The following is a 20,561-nucleotide window of genomic DNA, read 5'->3' on the forward strand; positions in this document are numbered from 1 at the left end:
CGGGGGTGGGGCAGAGGGCGGGAGACACAGAATCTGAAGGAGACTCCATGCTCCGAGCTGTCAGCGTAGAGTCCAACGTGGGGCTCGAACCCACGAACCATGAGATCACGACATGAGCTGAAGTTGGATGCTCAACGGACTAAGCCACCCAGGCACCCCTCAAAGGTGATTTTTTAAAAAGAGTATACTCGTAATTGCCTATGAATTCCAGCTCTGTTAGTTATAAACTGTGGGATTGTGGGCCCGTTATCTAATCTTTTGTGGACTCAGTTTGCTCACTTGTAAAGTGGGAATAATACCATCTACGTCGTCAGATTGTTGTGAAGGTTAAATAAAGTTAATACTTGTTGAGTCATTGCCAATATTTAACTGTACTGTAATTTTTTATGAATATTATTTTTTGTGACATTTCTACTTCCAGTGCAAGTTTCTGACAATGAAGCATATTATATTTATTATCAATGAATTTTATTTTTCATTCACATACCATAAGATTCACCCCTTTTAAGCCATACAATTCACTGGTTTTTAGTATATTCACAAAATTGTGCAACCATCACCCCTAGTTCAACGTTTTTTTATTGAAGTATAGTTGGCATATAATAATGAGTTTAGGTGTACAACATAGTGATTCAATATTTCTACATTTTTATCACCTCAATGGGTTTTCTTAATTGGCTGATGTAACTATTCAGAATGTAAGAGAAATTCTAAATTTATAAACTTACAAATGTGTGAGTTCCTAAATGTAGGAACTAAATTCCTCCATTCAAACATAATACATTGTAGTCTCTACCATCACTTAACCAATGAATACATTTATTGAAATAGAACTTCCCATTTTAGGTAAACTGTTGTACCTAAAACGTATGTGATAGAATGCATATATTCCTTTTCATCGTAAGTATTCAAGAAACACAGGTAATCTAGATTCTTATTCACCTCTCCTTAAATTTTTTGCTGGCTAAACATGAACACCTGTTCATGACGGAAAACTTGTAAAGTGTAGACATGAATGGAGGTAAACAATTACTCGACTTTTTGATACACCATAAAAAAAAAAAAGGAAACTCCCAAAAGTCTTTAAATTTCAAAACACCGATTTAGTGGTAATATTTCCATTAAGCAAGTGGGTTTTCCTGTATGAGCTTTAAAAAATAACCTCTTTGGGCGCCCTTACAATGCTGTGCAGTTTACAGCCACCACGGACCGCCTCCCAGGCCCTAGAAACCTGTGAGAACAAGTTAGGGACTTTGCTCTTGCCATCCCTGTGCCATGACCATTTCACCAAACTTCCGCGCGAGGGCGCCCTCCCCCCCACCCACCAGGTGACGCGTGGGGCCGTAAATGTGGCCAGCGTGGCCGTCACAGGAGAGCCGCACCCCCAGCCGATCTCGCCTTATTAAATTATGGAAATCGGTAAAGAAGGACAGCCCCACTGTCTGTCCCCACACCCCAAAGAATATTCCCAGGCTCCGGGAAACTCTTCCGGCCCTCCCCCCCGGGAACCGGAAATGGCTTCTCCCTCGCCAGCGCGCGCGGCGGTTACATCACCCGCCTAGCAAGGGAGGCGGGGGTGTCTTATTATGGGGCTGCCCTCAGCGTTGCCTGCACAAATATGTATCAGGTCTGCGACGAATAGACTCCGAAACTTTGCCTCCTGGTTTATAGTCAGTCGGCCGGCAGGCACTGTGTAAACCCAAGCGGAGAGAAGTCCAAGCAGCGAGGCCCCGGCGGCACTGGCCAGCCTCCTTTCCCAGGCGTGGGCCCTAGTCGGCCTTCCCGCCTCCGCTTCCCCGCCCCTTACAAGGGGACCTGCGTTTGGTCAGGCAGCCACTGGTGCGACTTCCTTCCTCTCGGAGCAAGATGGCGGGGGGCGAGGCTGGCGTGACTCTGGGGCAGCCGCATCTTTCTCGCCAGGATCTCGCCACTTTGGTAAGGTTTCGTGCTGCAGGGATACGGAGGGAGCTCAGAAGTGAGTGACAGAGCCTCCCGGGAGGCGTTGAGATCAGGCAGTGCCGGGATGTCGGGAGCTTGCATTAGGGAGCCTTGGAGTCCGGCGCCCTAAGCTGAGCTCGCGCCGCCGGCTGTACCCCGGCGAGTCTGCGAGCTGTGCATGGGGGTGTAAGATTGTGGGATTTCGAGCCCCCCGAAGGATTCGGCTGGAAAGTGATGGTGTTAAATGTCACTAAGGCTTTTGCTTCTGAAGGTCTGGGGAGGGAGTATCTACATAGTCCTTAGCCCTAATACTGTCAAGTTTGGGGGGCCTCGGGCCTTCACATCTCCCATAGTGAGTGGAGTTGTCTTCTCTAACGATGAAGGACTCTTAGGGCATCCCAGCCATCAGGACAGAAGATTGCTTTTTCAGGAAAAGCGCTTTGGAAGCTCTGTGGAGCAAATGTAAAATCAAAGGAAAGTTGTGATTGGTCTTATGTACAGCGACTTAAAATAAAAATGTTTGGTTGTAGGATGTTAGCAAGTTGACGCCACTTTCACACGAAGTTATCAGCAGACAAGCCACGATTAATATAGGTAAGATAAGAGTAACTTGGTGGGGTGCTTGGGTGGCTCTGTGGTTAAGCATCCGACTCTTGACTTCGGCTCAGGTCATGATCTAGCAGTTTGTGGGTTCCAGCCCCGCATCAGGCTCTGTGCTGACAGTGCAGAGCCTGCCTGGGATTCTCTCTCCTCCTCCTCCTCCTCCTCCTCCTCCTCCTCCTCCTCCTCCTCCTTCTCCTTCTTCTCTCTCTCTCTCGCTCGCTCTCTCTTCCCCTCCCCCACTCGCACGTGCTCTCTTTCTCAAAATAAATAAAGCCTTAGTCTCTTCCTGACCTGACTTTTTTGATCTCGACAAGTAATTTTTTAACCTCTTCCTTTGTGTAATTACCTGAATTATATGAGGACACAGACTTTCAAGAAATAGACTTTGAGCCCTTATGAGCAAAGCACCTGTCAGATTTTGTGGGAAGCACATATTGTTCCTGCCTAGTTTCCAGACTAGGTGAGAAGATACATATAAAAAGTTTAGTAGCATAAGGCAATATGTAGTCATATGTATCAGAGGAGTTGAAAATGTGGTGGTATTTGCCACACAGGGTTATTGCAAGGGCAGAATTTTTAAAAATTTTATTTGGTATATAAGCTGTTATTAAGTAGTTTCTCTCCCTGCCCATTGCCATCTAGAACTTTAGAGGAAAAGGTATGTTGACTGTCAAGTTAGAGTATCTGACAGCCTGTACAAACAGCACAATTAAATCTAGTTGAAAGTAAAGCTCTACCATCAGGTTATTAAGAAATTCTAAGATATATGTTACCCTTGCTAGCATTACCATAATTAAACCTGGGTGGTTTGCTTGTTTTCATGGATTCTTTTTGGTTGTTTCAGGTTGTTTCATACCTGTTTACTTCACTCTGGATATACTGGAAAGTTTCTTAGTATATAGAATTTTATGTTCTTGTTGAGTGTTTATTTTTGTATTTAACCTAATTTTTTTAAGTGTTAATTTTATTTATTTATTTTTAAAATTTATATCCAAATTAGTTAGCATATAGTGAAACAATGATTTCAGGAGTAGATTCCTTAGTGCCCCTTACCCATATCCTATCCCCCCTCCCACAATCCCTCCCATAACCCTCAGTTTGTTCTCCATATTTATGAGTCTCTTCTGTTTTGTCCCCCTCCCTGTTTTTATATTATTTTTGTTTCCCTTCCTTTATGTTCATCTGTTTTGTCTCTTAAAGTCCTCATATGAGTGAAGTCATATGATTTTTGTCTTTCTCTGACTAATTTCACTTAGCGTAATACCCTCCAGTTCTATCCACGTAGTTGCAAATGGCAAAATTTCAGTCTTTTTGATTGCCGAGTAATACTCCATTGTGTATATATAGCACATCTTTATCCATTCATCCATCGATGGACGTTTGGGCTCTTTCCGTACTTTGGCTATTATTGATAGTGCTGCTATAAACACGGGGGTGCATGTGTCCCTTTGAAACAGCACACCTGTATCCCGTGGATAAATGCCTAGTAGTGCAATTGCTGGGTCATAGGGTAGTGCTATTTTTAGTTTTTTGAGGAACTTTCATACTGTTTTCCACAGTGGCTGCACCAGCTTGCATTCCCAGAGTGTTTATTTCAGATGAAGGCAGTCTTTCATGTGATTAGAAACCTAAGATGAATAGCTTTTACTATACTGACTGTAGTTTTTGAACAAGATTGTCTTTACATGGAAGGTTCATTTCAGACCTGTATCAGCATAAGGTTTGGGTAGAAAAAGAATATGAAGGAGGAAAAACTGAAGTCACAGTTGGTTTTACGTTGATATTTATAGGGAGTTACAGCTTTGGGTTTTCTCCTCTGATGCTGTTTTGAAAAAGTATTTGGTATAATTGAATGCATATGAATTAATTTCTTGTACTTTGTCTGTAGGTACAATTGGTCATGTAGCTCATGGGAAATCCACAGTTGTAAAAGCTATTTCTGGAGTTCACACTGTCAGGTTCAAAAATGAACTAGAAAGAAATATTACGATCAAGCTTGGATATGCTAATGCTAAGGTGAGCTATGTATACTGTGGAACTAGAAATAACTTTGTTGAATGTGCACGTAACAAATTTGAATCTTTTTTTTGTTGGAACTTTTAGATTTATAAACTTGATGACCCAAGTTGTCCTCGGCCAGAATGTTATAGATCCTGTGGAAGTAGTACGCCCGATGAGTTTCCTACAGACATTCCAGGGACCAAAGGGAACTTCAAATTAGTCAGGTGAGCTCTTTCATGCTAAAAACACTTTATATGTCATATTCTGTTGATTATCCTTTTTGAAGTATTTAACTGAGATATTAAATAATGAAACTGCTGAATGTTTTTGTTTTTATATTTTTTATTGTTTCTGTTGTCTATAATGACAGTAATTTGAAAAGTCAAGTATTTCAACCTCCATTTAGATACTTGAGTGCAAATTCTTCAAAGGAAAGGTATCACGCAAGCAGGTGGAAACACAGCTGTTTGGATTTAGGGGATGCTTTTTGCCAGGCTTCCTAAATTTCTTTTAAATAACGTTGTTTCTGTTTTTTAGATAGTGGATGAACAAAGCAATATTTAATTACCTCTCTTAAATACATGGTCTTGTTACCCATCTGTTTTCTGAATATGATTCATATCCTAGTTTTTTATCAGAGGATACAGACTTTTGCCTAGTGGTGTTAATGTGGGATTGGGAATGGCCCACAAGGAAATTTTAGATTGGGGCAAAGCTGGAACTAAGGAGAGATGAGAGTGAGGCTCTTGCTTTGGGCCCCAAATATAAGGGGGAATATCCCCCCAAACACCTCAGTAATCAGGGTAAATAGTATTTTGAGACAGTGCTTTTTGAAATTAATGCAAAGAAATCTTAATAAATAGAATGTTGTTTGTTTAGACAATTACAGATTTTTTTCTCTTCATTATCACTGTTTTTGGCTCATTGTGGCATTATTAGTTAATTTTGATACTTTGCTCATCATGGATTTTTTTTGCATTAATTTTGTTTTAACAATCTTAAATTTAAATATTATTTATTTTGATTAGTGAGTTTTTTTGGCACCGTCTTAAACTTTGCACCTGAGGCAGATTCCTCCCTTGGCCTTACCCTAGTTCTGGTCCTTGATTAGAGATCACGTTTTTTTATAAATGGCCAAATTGTAAATATTTACAGCTTTGCAGACCATAGGTTCTCTGTGAAGAGGCTGCTCATCTCTGCTCTTGTGTTATGAAAGCAAATACAAATAATATGTGCTTGAGTGGGTATGGGCCAGGTCTGGCCTAAGGGCCTTAGTCGGCTAACCTCTGAGATCATGTCATCGTGAGCATACACTTTTTGGAAATAGTGATTCTGAATGAGTAGTATAGTTTTATTAAAATAGTACTGCTGTCTCTACTTCACATTGGCAGTTCCAGCTTTTCAAGGTGCTAGAGGAATTTTTGGCAAGTTATTCTTTCAGATGGCAGTGCCTGTTCTGTTAACACTGTTTTAGCTTTCAAATCAATGACATTTCCAGCATATACTCTGTGCCATACTCTATACCCTATTCCTTTTGATTGGATTTGGGAATTTCTGTCTGCGGAAATACGGATTGATCTTAGGACTTATTGTTACTTCTTAATTATTAGACACGTGTCCTTTGTTGATTGCCCCGGCCACGATATTTTGATGGCGACTATGCTGAACGGTGCAGCAGTGATGGATGCAGCCCTTCTGCTGATAGGTAAATACATCAAAGCTGCCTTGGACAGATCAGTGTGGAACGAATCCAGGGTGGGATATTGAAACGAGAACCAAGGCCATTAAGGGCCATTTCCATTACCTAAGGGTGACACCTGACGGGAGGTAACATGTCAACGAGGATGCCATCCCTGCCTACCAGCTGTCACACGATAGTAAACAAGATCTGGGGCTGACAGGTGAATCCTTACAGTAGTATATATTTTGAAAAAGTCGATAGTGCATTTTTCCTGTCTAGATCACATGAAATGATTTCTTATTTTAGTTTTAAATTTAGTTATAAATGTGCTTTTTTTTTTTTTTTTTTTTGGTCTGTGTGTCGTCCACTGCAACATTGACACATAGTGGTTTTATTTAGATGCAGATCTCCTAATAAGTGCTAAAGTGTAGACCTCATTGGGGTTTTCAAAGCTAGGGTTTCTTATGTGAGCTCTTAAGAGATTTCATTGATATGGAACATAATTTTTAAAAGCATGCCATGTATATACAGTACAGGACACCTGAACATCACTGCTTAGGGAAAATGATCAGTGGAGTGCACAACAAAACGTGCTCATTTCTATGTGATACACTGTTGGTTATCTTCACGTTTAGTGTTCTTCCCTCCCTTTGTTAGAGAGTACCCTTTGATGGTAGTTGAAATTCACAGAATGTAATAAGCGTCTTCCCTTCTGAATTACTCTCTGCCCCTCAGGAGCTGGACTGGGCCAAAACATCTCTAAGACTGAATAGAGCCAGAGGGCTATGACTTACCCTTGAACAAAAGCTAAGGGCAGACCCTAAATGCCAAACTTGTTGATTCCAAGCTTCTTGCTTAGGATCAGGGATGAGAGCCAAATGATTTGGAGGCTGTAATGAATGCAAGCACAGAGAGTGAAGCAAGGGCAAAAGGTGGACGCCTGGCAATAATAGTCAGGACTTTTGCCTTGAGTAAGGATAAGACCTGGACAAATTTTCTTTATTAGATGCCAGGCAAAAATTTTTTTGGGAGTAAAATAGACATAAAATAAAATTTACCATTTTAGCTGTTTAAATTGTACAACTCAGTGACATTAAGTACATTCACAGTGTTAGACGAGCATCACCATCTTCTAGTTCCAGAATATTTTCATTGCCCCAAAAGGAAAACCACATGCCCTTTAAGCAGTCACTGTGTACCGTATCCCTCCCTCTAGGGGTTGCCCTCCTGGCAACCATTTATCTGCTTTCTGTTCCTGTGGATTTGCCTGGTCTTAATATTTCCAGCTGATTCTCATGGCATCTTTCTGATTCTTTGTCATCTAGCTGGTAATGAGTCTTGTCCTCAACCTCAGACATCTGAACACCTGGCTGCCATAGAAATCATGAAATTGAAGCATATTTTGATTCTACAAAATAAAATTGATTTGGTAAAAGAAAGTCAGGCTAAAGAGCAGTATGAACAGATCCTTGCATTTGTACAAGGTAAGAGGCCGTGATACTTAATAAATCTGTGAGTTGTTTAGACACGTATATAGTCCAGATACAGATGTTAAATTACCTTTTACTATAATAGACTATCTGAAATAGAATACATTTATGGATTTTAAGCCTTCTTTCTCTCCCTAGTATTTGTTAGCCACCTAACGCAACTAGTGAAATCTTTGTTTCTGAATTTAAGAAACTTGGTTTTAATGTTTATTTTTGAGAGAGAGCAAGCGAGTGAGCACGGGAGAGGGGCAGAGAGAAAAGGAGAGGATCTGAAGCAGACTCTGTGCTGACAGTAGAGAGCCTCATGTGGGGCTCGAACTTATGAACCATGAGATCATGACCTGAGCCGAAGTTGGATGCTTAGCTGACTGCGTCACCCAGGCGCCCCTGAAAATTTTTTTTATTGAAGTATAGTTGACCTCCTATTACATTAGTTTCAAGTGTACAACATAGTGATTCAACAGTTTTGACAATTTTATACATTATGCAATGCTCCACGTAGTAAGTGGAGTCACCAACTGTCATCGCGCACAGTTCTTACATTATTACTGACTATATTCCCCATGCTGTACATTTCATCCCAGTGATTTTTTATTTTACAATTGGAAGGATAAACCAAAGTATATTTCTGCTGACTGAAAGAGCTGAAGTTTGTATCCTGGAAACTATCAGATTTAAAAAAAATAATAACTCACTTTAAAGAACAAAAGCATTTTTTTTTATACTTAGGTCTTATACTATTTATTCTTACCAGGTAGTTACTTTGATCCTTGGAACTGACAATGATTTATTTAGTCTTTACAGTGTCTATTTCTCTAACAGCATGGTGTTTTTAATTTCACAGCAGACATGATGCATGTTGTTGACAATTCTTTCTTAGCCTTGTTGGTGGAAAGGTTGAGTTCCTGTGAACTCAGTTCTGTTGTTATGAAAAAGAATAAGTCCTTTTGATTAAAATCTAATTATGTTTGGTCCATTTCTTTGCCCAGCCTGTTTGACATATAATTAATAAGGAGGAAATATTTTATGAGCCAGTAGTCTTTGATTAGCACCGAGTCTGTAATTTTACTTTGACATTTATTGGGAGGTTAATTACATATTATTAGAAATCTTTCAACTAGTAAAGTGCTCTTTCCCAGGAGTGTTAGTGTTTTATTCCTTTAGACAGTGTTATCACTTTTGGTATATTAAATATATATGTTAATATATTTTAGCAGTTTTTTTCTGTAAAGGAACTAGTGTTCATTTTCAGGAATAGAACAAACAATACTGCCACCTTTCTAAACAGAATTATCACTTTTATCCTATTGCTGGCATTTGTGGGGGGATGTTTAGGCATTTGTTTGAGCAATCTTAAGTGTTTCATGTAACATAGATGAAGTTCTGTTAAACTAAAGAATCTTAATCTGAATTTCCTATAGGTACAGTAGCAGAAGGAGCTCCTATTATTCCAATTTCCGCTCAGCTGAAATACAATATTGAAGTTGTCTGTGAGTACATAGTGAAGAAAATTCCAGTACCCCCAAGAGACTTTACTTCAGAACCCCGACTCATTGGTAAGTGACAGTATTTGTCTTTATATTCATTTTAGAGAGACAGAGCATGAGCAGCGGAAGAGGGCGAGGCAGAGAGGGAGACACAGAATCGGAAGCAGGCTCCAGGCTCTGCATCTGTCAGCACAGATCCCCACATGAAGCTCGAACCCATGAACCTTGAGATCATGAACTGAGCCGAAGTCGGACACTTTAACTGACTCAGCCACCCAGGCACCCCTGTCTTTAACTCTTAATTTGATCTTTTTCACATTAGTGATTTTCCTCTAAGGGTGTTTATTAATACTTTCTCTTTCTACAGAGATGATAATAAATTACCATCCTTATAAAAAAATTTTTTTAAGTTTATTTTGAGAGAGAGTATGAGCGTGAGTGGGGAGGAGCAGAGAGGGGGAGAGAGAATCCCAAGCAGGCTCTGCGTTGTCAGCACAGAGCCCAACATGGAACTAGATTCCATGAGCCGTGGGATCCCAGAACCTGAGCCAGAATCAAGAGTTGGACGCTTAACTGACGGAGCTGCCCAGGAGCTCCTCAAATATTGTTGTTTTTAATAACTGCGTGATATTCCATAGTATGGATGTACCATAATATGCCCCCTATCAATTAACTTTTAACTTATTTCCCCTTTTTTCATCATAAGTAAGGCTGTAATAAATGTAGGAGTAATAATAATAAATTTTGCATAAAGTCACCCCTGTGTGTATAAGAATTATGTGGCTGCTGTTTTATTTTTAAATTTTTTTTCTTTAAGATTTATTTATTTTTGAGAAAGAGAGGCAGAGTGCAAATGGGGGAGGGGCAGAGAAAGGGAGACAGAATCCAAAGCAGGCTCCAGGCTCTGAGCTGTCAGCACAGAGCCGGAGGCGGGGCTTGAACTCACATATGGTGAGATCCTGACCTAAGCTAAAGTCAGTGGCTTAACTGACTGAGCCACCCAGGCATCCCTGTGGCTGCTATTTTAGAAGTTAACTTAGAAAAGAACATTTCCTTTAAAGTTAAAACGAGCAGAATTGGCTTTAATTTGTTTTGTTTTCTTTTAGTTATTAGGTCCTTTGATGTCAACAAACCTGGCTGTGAAGTTGATGACCTTAAGGGTGGTGTAGCTGGTGGTAGTATTCTAAAAGGAGTATTAAAGGTGAACTGGATTTTTATCGTCTTTGTTTTGTTTGTTTTTCCCTTGTCTTTTTTTTTAATGTTTATTTATTTTGAGAGAGAGATACTGAGATCTCGAGTAGGGGAAGGGCAGAGAGAGAGGGAGAGAGAATCCCAAGCAGGCTCCATGCTGTCATCGCAGAGCCTGATGTGGGCTCAGTCTCATGAATCATGAGATCATGACTTGAGCCAAAGTCCAGAGTCAGATGCTTAACTGATTGAGCTGTCCAGGAGCCCCTGTTTTTCTCTTGTTTTAATCATAAGGTGGATAGTATGGATACTCCAAACATAAAGTACTATTTTCTGAGCATGGAGAGAGGTGTGTGTGGTATGTAGTTAGCAACAGTTGGATGAATGGTTCTGGTTTTGAAACTCTATGTCTGTTTTTTGTTTTGTTTTTTAATAGCAGTCTTTGACATAGAAAAAGAATTGCCTTTTCAGTTACGGGGTCTTCCTGTTAGGACTTTTGATATGTAAGTGGTAATTGTGTCATCCCAGAGTGATTCTAATTACAAACTTACATGTTTACAGGTGGGCCAAGAGATAGAAGTCAGACCTGGTATTGTTTCCAAAGATAGCGAAGGAAAACTCATGTGTAAACCAATCTTTTCGAAAATCGTGTCACTTTTTGCGGAGCATAATGATCTTCAGTATGCTGCTCCAGGAGGTCTTATTGGTAAGGATTTCTTTTCTTAACCTTACATTTTTAATTTGTGGTATTTTTCGTGGGAAAAGGAGTACCCAAAAAGGTGTATTATAGATTTTTAATTGGGTATTTTAAATGGTTGGGTTGGGGGAATGTTTGTGTGGTTAAGCTGTTGATTTTAGTTCATAAGATGGTTTCATGTGTTGATAAAAATTATTTTAAGCATAAAGAAGAATACATTTTGGTTTAGTATATAAAGGAATGCCTTTTAGCAATAAAGTAAGTTTTATGACCCAGTGTTAAAATACCTAAGTATACTTTTTTGTTTACGCAGTTATGGCAGTAGAGAGTGGTTGTTTTTGTGTGTGTTTTGCAAATGGAAAGTTACCCACAAATGTCACTTGAATCATGTCAGATCATATTTACTATGAGGTGAGACTAAAAAAATAACTCTGATTATATAGGAATTACCGAGATGATTTATGGATTTCCTGGTCCCTTACAACTTACTGTTATTACCAGATACCCAGAAAAAGATAAGATTTAGTAAGAATTAGACTTATTATACCTTTGGATTAAAGAAGAAATTGTTGGATAAAGAAGGAGTTTATCTTTTGGTTCTCTGGTCTTTAGGTATATAGTTCATTTTTTTATTCTATCTTGTAATTAAGAGTTTATTGTATATAATTTAATGATAATGTTCATGTAGCCACCACCCAGCTTGAACAGTTGTCAATACTTTATCTTGCTTCATCTTTATATCTTCTTCCCTCTCCTCATACACAGCTAAAGTATTTTGAAGTGGATCCTAGGAATCAGATAATGAAGTCATGAAGTTTTTTTTTTTTTTCTTTTGATTAGCCCTCCAGGGGAGAATTGGCAGGCAAATATTCTATAAATTACTCATTATGAATTTTGTATCTTCTTACTCTTTATTAAGTGTAGTCACACTCACTTTTGAGTTAGGCTATCATCTCTATTCTTTGTTTAGAATTTAAATCAAATGACTGTTCCCAAAGGCCCAACGAATCCGTAGGTTTATGATTCTTTCTTCAGGTAAGACATATTTTGTCATACCTATGTAGCTATTACATGAGTGTGGAAGTGTAAATGTGTGTTAAAACGTACAGGTGTTTGCTTTACTTGTTTGACTAAGTTTTGGGTAGACAGCTTAATGGGAAATAAAAAGTTGGACTTTATGTATCTTGTTTTATATCAGGAGTAGGAACAAAAATTGACCCCACTTTGTGCCGAGCTGACAGAATGGTGGGACAGGTACTTGGTGCAGTTGGAGCTTTACCAGAGATCTTCACAGAATTGGAAATCTCCTATTTCCTACTTAGACGGCTTCTAGGTGTACGCACTGAAGGAGACAAGAAAGCAGCAAAGGTAAGTGCTCTCTGTAATTCCTGTTTCAGAAAAGTGGCAGTGATGTTAAGACCAGTTTTGAGGTTCACTCTTTGACAGTTAACATGGGATTAAGAAAAACAAAATGTGAGTAAATTTAATTTTCTACTTTCAGAAAGTCATTTATTGAGAACTTAGATATGGTCATCAGTTTAAAGTAAAAAAGCCAAAAAAAAACCCAAGCAAAAATGTATGTCCCATATGTCAATGACATGAAACTGTTAGTATCCGTATGATTTTGATTTTTAAAGTCTTAGGTTAAGTCAGCAGAGATGGACAGTTGCTGACATCTCTTATTGGCAAGGATGTAGGAGAATAAGCATTCCTTTTTGGAAAGCATTTTCTTGATTTTAGGGTTTATTTTTCCCCGATTTTCTTCCCTAGGTGCAAAAGCTGTCTAAGAATGAAGTGCTCATGGTGAACATAGGATCCCTGTCGACAGGAGGAAGAGTTAGTGCAGTTAAGGCCGATTTGGGCAAAATCGTTCTGACTAATCCTGTGTGCACAGAAGTAGGAGAAAAAATTGCTCTTAGCCGAAGAGTTGAGAAACACTGGCGGTAAGTTTATTAGCCTCTGTCACTAATAAAAAAGTCAATTCCCTTAAGTTCTTGGTGGTGTATGTGCACACTTTACCTTGAACATAACAGTTATTGAGGCTGTAGCTCAGCTCTTCTTTTGGATGGCTTTGAAATCTTTATCTCTAGCCCTGATCTGTGATACACACAACCTATGAAAGAAACCGGTGAATTTAGATTCAGTGTTTCTTTTATCTTTGGCTTTTTAAAACATTTTATTTGGAGATAATTTCAAACTTAACAAGAAAATTGCAAGAATTGCACATAACCTCCTGTATTCCCTTTTCCCAGATGCACCGTTTATTTTTACATATGCGTGTAAGTACTCTTCTATATGTATATACTTTTTGCTCAACTGTTTGACGAGCAGGTTGTATGTATCATACCTCTTGATCTCTTAACAGTTGGTGTATATTTCGTAAAAACATGGACATTCTCTTATATAATTGCTTCAAGAAGTTAGCATTGATAAATTACTGAAATCTACAGTCACTAATCCAGTTATACGGCTTTTCCCAATAATGTCCTCTAGTCCCTTCATTCTAGGCTCATGCATTGTATTAGTTATCATGTCTCCTTGATCTCTAATCTGAAACTTTCTCAGCTTTTCTTTGTCTTACTTGACATAGACTATTTTGAAGAATATAAGCTGGTTTTTAAACTCTTCCTCACTTTATCTGAAACTTCTTAAGATGAGATTCAGGTTATGTACTCTTGGCTGGAATACTTTATATAGTTGGTGATGCCTCCTCAGGGAATCATAGCCAGAGGCACATGAGATCTGATTGCTCCTCCTTGTTAAGGTTAATTTTGATTATGCAAGTAAGGTTTTGTTCCAATTTTCTATATAGTTACTCTTTTTTTAACTTTTTAAAAAATACTTTTTTTATTTTTGACAGAGTGCGAGTGGGGGAGGGGCAGAGAGAGAGAGAGGAAGACACAGAATCTGAAGCAGGCTCCAGGTTCCAAGCTGTTAGCACAGAGCCCAACATGGGGCTCGAACCCACAAACCGTGAGGTCATGACCTGAGCCAAAGTCAGACACTCATCCAACCTAGCTACCTAGGCGCCCGTATAGTTACTCTTTTTACCTATGCACCTCATTTTGTGGGAAGACTAGTTGAGACTATGTGATTAGTCTTCTCTTCATCCACTGATGATTCTTGTCTGAATTGAACTTGATTATGTTATTAAAATGATGACATCCCTCCTCCAAACCTGCCACTTCTCATTTATTATTCTTCTCTATTATTTACTTAAGTAGTTATAATTTAGATTCGTGGAGTCCTATTTTATTCAGTAGGTTATGATTCATTACTGTCCTTATTTATTTATTTATTTATTTATTTTTTCAACGTTTTTTTATTTATTTTTGGGACAGAGAGAGACAGAGCATGAACGGGGGAGGGGCAGAGAGAGAGGGAGACACAGAATCCGAAACAGGCTCCAGGCTCCGAGCCATCAGCCCAGAGCCTGACGCGGGGCTCAAACTCACGGACCACGAGATCGTGACCTGGCTGAAGTCGGACGCTTAACCGACTGCGCCACCCAGGCGCCCCTGTCCTTATTTATTTTGATACCCAAATTGTTCAGGATTCATCCAGTAGAGACTCTTGAGGCTGGCTCCTGTGTCCTTTTGATACGTCCCCACCTTTTTTTTTTTTTTTTTTTAATAGTTCCTTACTTTCTGGCACAAAATCTTCCAAACTCCTCTCATACCTCCCATGCTCCAGTTTTAGAATTGGCCGTTTTTCCAAGCCTGGTTTCTTTTAGTGGGAAATGGTATTTAGAACTGAAGATGTAGGTGCCAGGTGTGTTCATTGTTCCTAGGGTGCTATTCCTTCTAGGTCTTTTGAGTGGATAGAGCTAGGAAACACAACACATCTTAGACTTCTCTTTGCTTTTAGTTACCTGGTTAGTTACTGCAACTACCCTTCCTATTCTTTGTGACCTCATTATATCCCTATAGTCATTCTTTCACACCTAAAAGTTACTGCCAAAGATTCCTAATTTACCTCTTCCTTTGTTAGTTAAGAATTTGGTCAAAATTAATCTTCCTAAAACATCTTTATTATGACATGTTCAATAATTTTCAGTAGCTTCTCATTACTTTATGATATTCAGGACCTTTCTGGAAGCCTACTTCAATGCATTTTATGTTTCTTCCTTCTTTGTCTCATATAAACCCTCTAAATTACATTGTTCTGTGTCCTCATTGTTGTCATAATTATTCATATCTTTGGCTGCCTGTTTTTTCCCTCAGTGCTTACTTCCCTTATTAAGGCTTTCCTGATACCGTGCCCCATGAAGGTTTCTCAGCACTTATTGTTCAGAAAATCGATCTGAATCATTATTCTCTAATTGAGACAGAGTTTAACTTTTGGTTGAATTTTAAGTAAATAATCCTGCTTTGTGGTGATTTATGTCATTTGATTTTATTCTTTGGTATGATTATACTATTTGCTATTATAGACATACTGATTTCCAGGGTATTTTAAAATAGGCTTAAATAGTAAACTTTGAAAAACTCACAGCATGGAGTGTATTAGTCTCAGAATGGTACAATTCCTAGATCAGAATAGATTTAAAATAAAAGGATTTTTTTGTGTCTGCCCGCTAATCCTTTAAGAGATTTCTGTCCAAATGAAACTTTAGATTTTGCTTAAAAATTAGCAAGACTCCACCAGAAAACTGTTAAAACTAGTAACAAATGGGGGCGCCTAGGTGGCTCAGTCAGTTAAATGTCTGACTTCGGCTCAGTCATGATTTCATGGTTTGTGGGTTCGAACCCCACCTCAGGCTCTGTGCTGATGGCTCAGAGCCTGGAGCCTGCTTCAGATTCTGTGTCTCCCTCTCTCTGCCCCTCCCCTGCTTGCACTCTGTCTCTCTCTCTCAAAAATAAATAAACGTTGAAAAAATTTAGGGGCACCTGGGTGTGTCAGTTGGTTAAGCATCCGACTTCTGCTCAGGTCATGATCTCACATCTCATATGTTCGAGCCCCACATCGGGCTCTGTGCTCACAGCTCAGAACTTGGAGCTTGCTTCACATTCTCTGTCCCCATCTCTCTGCCCTCCCCTGTTCACTCTGTGTCTCTGTCTCTCAAAAATAAATATTAAAATCCTATTTACATTGCCCCAAAAAGAATAAAATACCTGGGAATAAATTTAACCAAGGAAGACCTATACTCTGAAAACTGTAAGACTTTGGTAAGAGAAAGTGAAGACAACACAAATAAATGGAAAGATATACCATGCTTATGAATTGGAAAAATTACTATTTACAGAAAAAAATTTAACGTTTATTTATTTTTTAATGTTTATTTTTGAGAGAGAGAGACAGCAGGGGAGGGGCAGAGAGAGAGGGAGACACAGAATCTGAAGCAGGCTCCAGGCTCTGAGCTGTCAGCACAGAACCCGATACGTGACTTGAACTCACAAACTGAGATCATGACCTGAGCCCAAGTCGGGCACTTAATCAACTGAGCTAACCGTGTGCCCCTGTGCTTATTTTTGAAGGAGAGAGAGACCATGTGTGACTGCGGGAGGGGCAGAGAGAGAGGGAGACAAAGAATCTGAAGCAGGCTCTAGGCTCTGAGCTGTCAGCACAGAGCCCGACACGGGGCTCAAACCCAGGAACCTTGAGATCATGACCTGAGCCCCAGTCGGACACTTAACCGACTGAGCAACCCAGGCTTCCCTTCCTTGGATTGGAAGAATTACTATTAAAATGTCGATACTGTCCAAAGCAATCTACAGATTCAGTGCAATTCCTATCAAAATACCATAGCATTGGGTTGCCTGGGTGGCTCAGTCGGTTAAGCGTCTGACTCTTGATTTTGACTTAGGTCATAATCTCACAGTTCATGGGATCAAGCCCCATCTGTGTAGGGCTGTTAGCACAGAGCCTTCTTTGGATTCTCTCTCTCTTCCTCCCTCCCCTTGCTTGTATGCTCGCTCTCGCTTTCTCAAAATAAATTTAAAAAATACCATATCATTTTTCATAGAACTAGAACACACAATCCGAAGATTTGTATGGAGCCACAAAAAATTCCGAATAGCCAGAGTAGTCTTGAGAAAGAAGTATAAAGCTGGAGATATCACAATTCCAGATTTCAAGCTATACTGCAAAGCTGTAGTAATCAAAACAGTATGGTACTGGCACAAAAATAGACACATAGACGAATGGAACAAGATAGCCAAAAAATAAACCCTCACTTAAGTGGTAAATTAATCTATGACAGAGAAGGCAAGAATACACAGTGCGGAAAAAAGGGTCTCTTCAATAAATTGTGGTGGGATAACTGAACGACTACACACAAAAGAATGAAACTGGACCACTTTTTTACACCATACACAAAGATAAATTCAAAATGGATTAAAGACCCGAAACCACAAAACTTAAAACATACTAACCTTTGATATTAGCCTTAGCAACATATTTATGGTATGTCTCCTCAGGCAAGGGAAGCAGGGACAAAAATAAACTATTGGGACTATACCAAAATAGAAAGCTTTTGCACAATAAAAGAAATCATCAACAAAATGAAAAGACAACCCACTGATTGGGAGAAGGTATTTGCAAATGATAGCTCCAATGAAGGGTTAATATTCAAAATATATGAAGAACTTGTACAACTCAACACTGAAAAACCCCAAACAATTCAAGTAAAAAATGGGCATCTGAATAGACATTTTTCCAAAGGCATACCGATTATCAACAAACACCTGAAGAATGTTCAATATCACTCATCATCAAGGAGATGCAAATCAAAACCACAATGAGATATCACCTTACATTACTCAGAATGGCTAGTATGAAAAAGACAAGTGTTTGGCAAGGATGTGGAGGAAAGGGAACCTTCATGCATGTTTGTGGGAATGTAAGTTGGTGGCAGATACCGTGGAAAACATTATGGAAGTTCATCAAAAATTTAAAAATACCAGTAATTCCACTACTGGGTATTTACCCCCCCAAAAATGAAAACACGAATTTGAAAAGGTACACCCCTATGTTCATTGCAGTGTTATTTACAGTAGCCAAGTGTCCATCCATAGATGATTGGATAAAGTAGATGTGGTATATGTACACAACAGAATATTACTCAGCCCAAAAAATATTTAAATCTTGTCATTTGTGGCAAAATGGATGGAGCTAGAGGCTATTACACTAAGTTAAATAAGAGAAAGACAAATATTATTACTTTTAAATGTTACTCATTTTTTGAGAGGCAAAGTTGGGAAAGGGCAGAGAGGGAGACACAGAATCCAAAGCAGGCTCCAGCACAGAGCCTGATGTGGGGCTCAAACCCACGAACCGCGAGATCATGACCTGAGCCTCAGTCAGACGCTTGACCGACTGAGCCACCCCGGTGCCCTGAGAAAGACAAATACTATATGCTTTCACTTGTATGTGGAATCTAAAAAAACAAGCAGGCTCATGAATACAGGGACAGATTGATTTCTGGTGGTGGAGTGAGGTGGGTAGGGGGATGGGTGCAATAGGTGAAGGGGATTAAGGCTTCCAGTTATAAAATAAGTAAGTTCTGGAGATGAAAAGTAACAATTGAAGGAGCATGGTCAATAATAGAATGTTGTGTGGCACCAGATGGGGAGTACACTTAATGGTAAGCATTGAGTAATACAGAGAATTGTCCAATCGCTATATTGTATACCTGAAACCGATACAATGTTGTATACTAACTATACTTCAATAATAAAAGTATTTAAAAATCAAATTTAATTTAGCAAGTGTGTTAATATTTTTTAATGAGCACATCTGAATGGTTTACATTCTTTAGAATTGTGGTTTTACCCCATGAGATGGGTTTTGTTCTAGAAGCTATTGCTGAGGTAGCAATCCAGCCTACTCATTGATTAGAGAAAACACCAAAAGGGAGCAGAGGTTCCTCTGCTACTGAGAGTAATCTGCTACCCGACTATATATTCTGCTTCCTCTCTAAGTTTTCTTTATCAGCCAAGGTCATGCTAAATCCTTTGTGATCTGTCGAGTGCTGTGAATAGTAAAAAAGCATTTTTCAATGAGGAAAGGATAGAGAATGAGATATTTTAGAAAATCAGGCTGTGGTAGATTGTGTATCAGCATGAATACTTTGGTGGACTAGACTGGTGGTTCTGGAGGGATTAGTGTATCCCTTTAGTCTAGGGATAGAATAAAGACAAGCATATTTGTAGTAGCAACTTTTTGTTTGCTTTTTTTGGTCATTTATTATCGCTGGAGCCCATCTTTGTGAGCCTGAGAATCTACGAAGATAGTGTGAGCTTTCTTAATGGAGCGCAGGTTTTGGAAACATTCATAGCAGATAGGCAAGTAAAACCACTTACGTCATATGATTGTGTGGTAATGATAATGAAAGAGGTGTAAAATTCATGATTTAAAAATTTTGTTTTTTGCAGTTTAATTGGCTGGGGCCAAATAAGAAGAGGAGTGACGATCAAGCCAACAGTAGATGATGACTGAAGAATTCCGGTTAAATAATACATTTGGATGGAATCAGAATTTGTCTTTACAACCTAGGGGTATATTTTCATAGCAGTACTGGGAAATTAATTTCACAGCTCATTACCTTAGTGGCAGCTCTAAGGTTATTCTCATTTTTTGGTCATGAAAATTTAACCTCTACTGCTAAATTAGGATCTACAATAAATGTAAAAATTGGCATAATGTTGGATTGAATCTACATTTTAGCAGAAATTAATCATTCCCAAATAATGTCTAATTTATACATGATCGCAGGTTTGAAATGAAATTGCTACAACCAGCCTTTGCTGTAGCACACATACCAAGAAACCTGTTTGAAATAAAGGTTTTCTTCTTATTTTGCATGATTCATCTTTGAATAGTTCCAGGCTTGAAGAACTGCTATACCAAGTAAAAACTTGAAGGCACAAATTCTTGGAAACCAGCTTTCCTTTGCCCCATATTTAATGTTGCTTTATGTTTGAAACTGTGAGTGAAAAGGAAATTAATAAAACATTACCCTTTAGATCATAGGAGCCCATTCTCCTGGACGCACCTTTCCATCCCCTTCCTCGTTTCCTTAACTGGAACACAGGAAACTAGAGCCGCTTCTCCTCATCCTCTCCCTGATGCCCTGCAGTTGTTTCTGCATTGCTTATTACCTGAAACCCTCTAGCTTTCCCCCATTGCAAAATGCTGTTACACTGGATGATTCTAGATGAGTAACAGAGATCTTTCTAGGCCTTATTTTGTTTTTTCTTAACTGATCAATCAGGCTGTAATGTAGAGTCTAGTATTAGTAACCATTGGACCTTTCAAGATGTCATTCTCCATGTTCTGGCACTTTCCCTGTGCTGTGCTTTTTTATTTTTATTTTTATTTTTTTGTCTCTAAGATTCTCCTAGAGCAGTAGCTCCCGACTCTGGCTGACATTAGATTTGCTGGAGAACCTTTGAAAAAAAAAAAAAAAAAGTTGGCCTGCAGAGATTCTGATTTAATTCACTAGGGGTAGAGCCCTGGCACTGATATTTTTAACT

General features: G+C 39.0%; 1 protein-coding gene across 1 annotated transcript; it reads left to right on the plus strand.

Moving 5' to 3' along the window:
* The first annotated feature begins 1,850 nt into the window (after nucleotides 1-1,850).
* EIF2S3 (eukaryotic translation initiation factor 2 subunit gamma) lies at nucleotides 1,851-19,882 on the plus strand. The gene is made up of 12 exons (XM_047076015.1): nucleotides 1,851-1,935; nucleotides 2,469-2,532; nucleotides 4,430-4,557; nucleotides 4,645-4,766; nucleotides 6,153-6,247; nucleotides 7,549-7,707; nucleotides 9,135-9,269; nucleotides 10,307-10,401; nucleotides 10,950-11,094; nucleotides 12,284-12,453; nucleotides 12,856-13,028; nucleotides 19,461-19,882. The coding sequence occupies exons 1-12, from the start codon at nucleotides 1,867-1,869 to the stop codon at nucleotides 19,522-19,524; spliced, it is 1,419 nt and encodes a 472-aa protein (XP_046931971.1). The 5' UTR covers nucleotides 1,851-1,866; the 3' UTR covers nucleotides 19,525-19,882.
* Nucleotides 19,883-20,561: the final 679 nt, after the last annotated feature.

Source organism: Lynx rufus, unplaced genomic scaffold, assembly GCF_022079265.1.
Source record: "Lynx rufus isolate CCGP_SWC_20201006 ecotype Redwood Valley unplaced genomic scaffold, mLynRuf1.p SCAF_14, whole genome shotgun sequence".
NCBI classification, from domain to species: domain Eukaryota; kingdom Metazoa; phylum Chordata; class Mammalia; order Carnivora; family Felidae; genus Lynx; species Lynx rufus.

Excerpts from the sequence above, each read along its gene's own strand:
- EIF2S3 (XM_047076015.1), top strand. The coding sequence starts at position 1,867 with ATGGCGGGGGGCGAGGCTGGCGTGACTCTGGGGCAGCCGCATCTTTCT. Across the intron at positions 2,533-4,429 it reads ACAAGCCACGATTAATATAG|GTACAATTGGTCATGTAGCT; the intron begins GTAAGATAAGAG and ends CTTTGTCTGTAG. Across the intron at positions 6,248-7,548 it reads TGCAGCCCTTCTGCTGATAG|CTGGTAATGAGTCTTGTCCT; the intron begins GTAAATACATCA and ends TTTGTCATCTAG.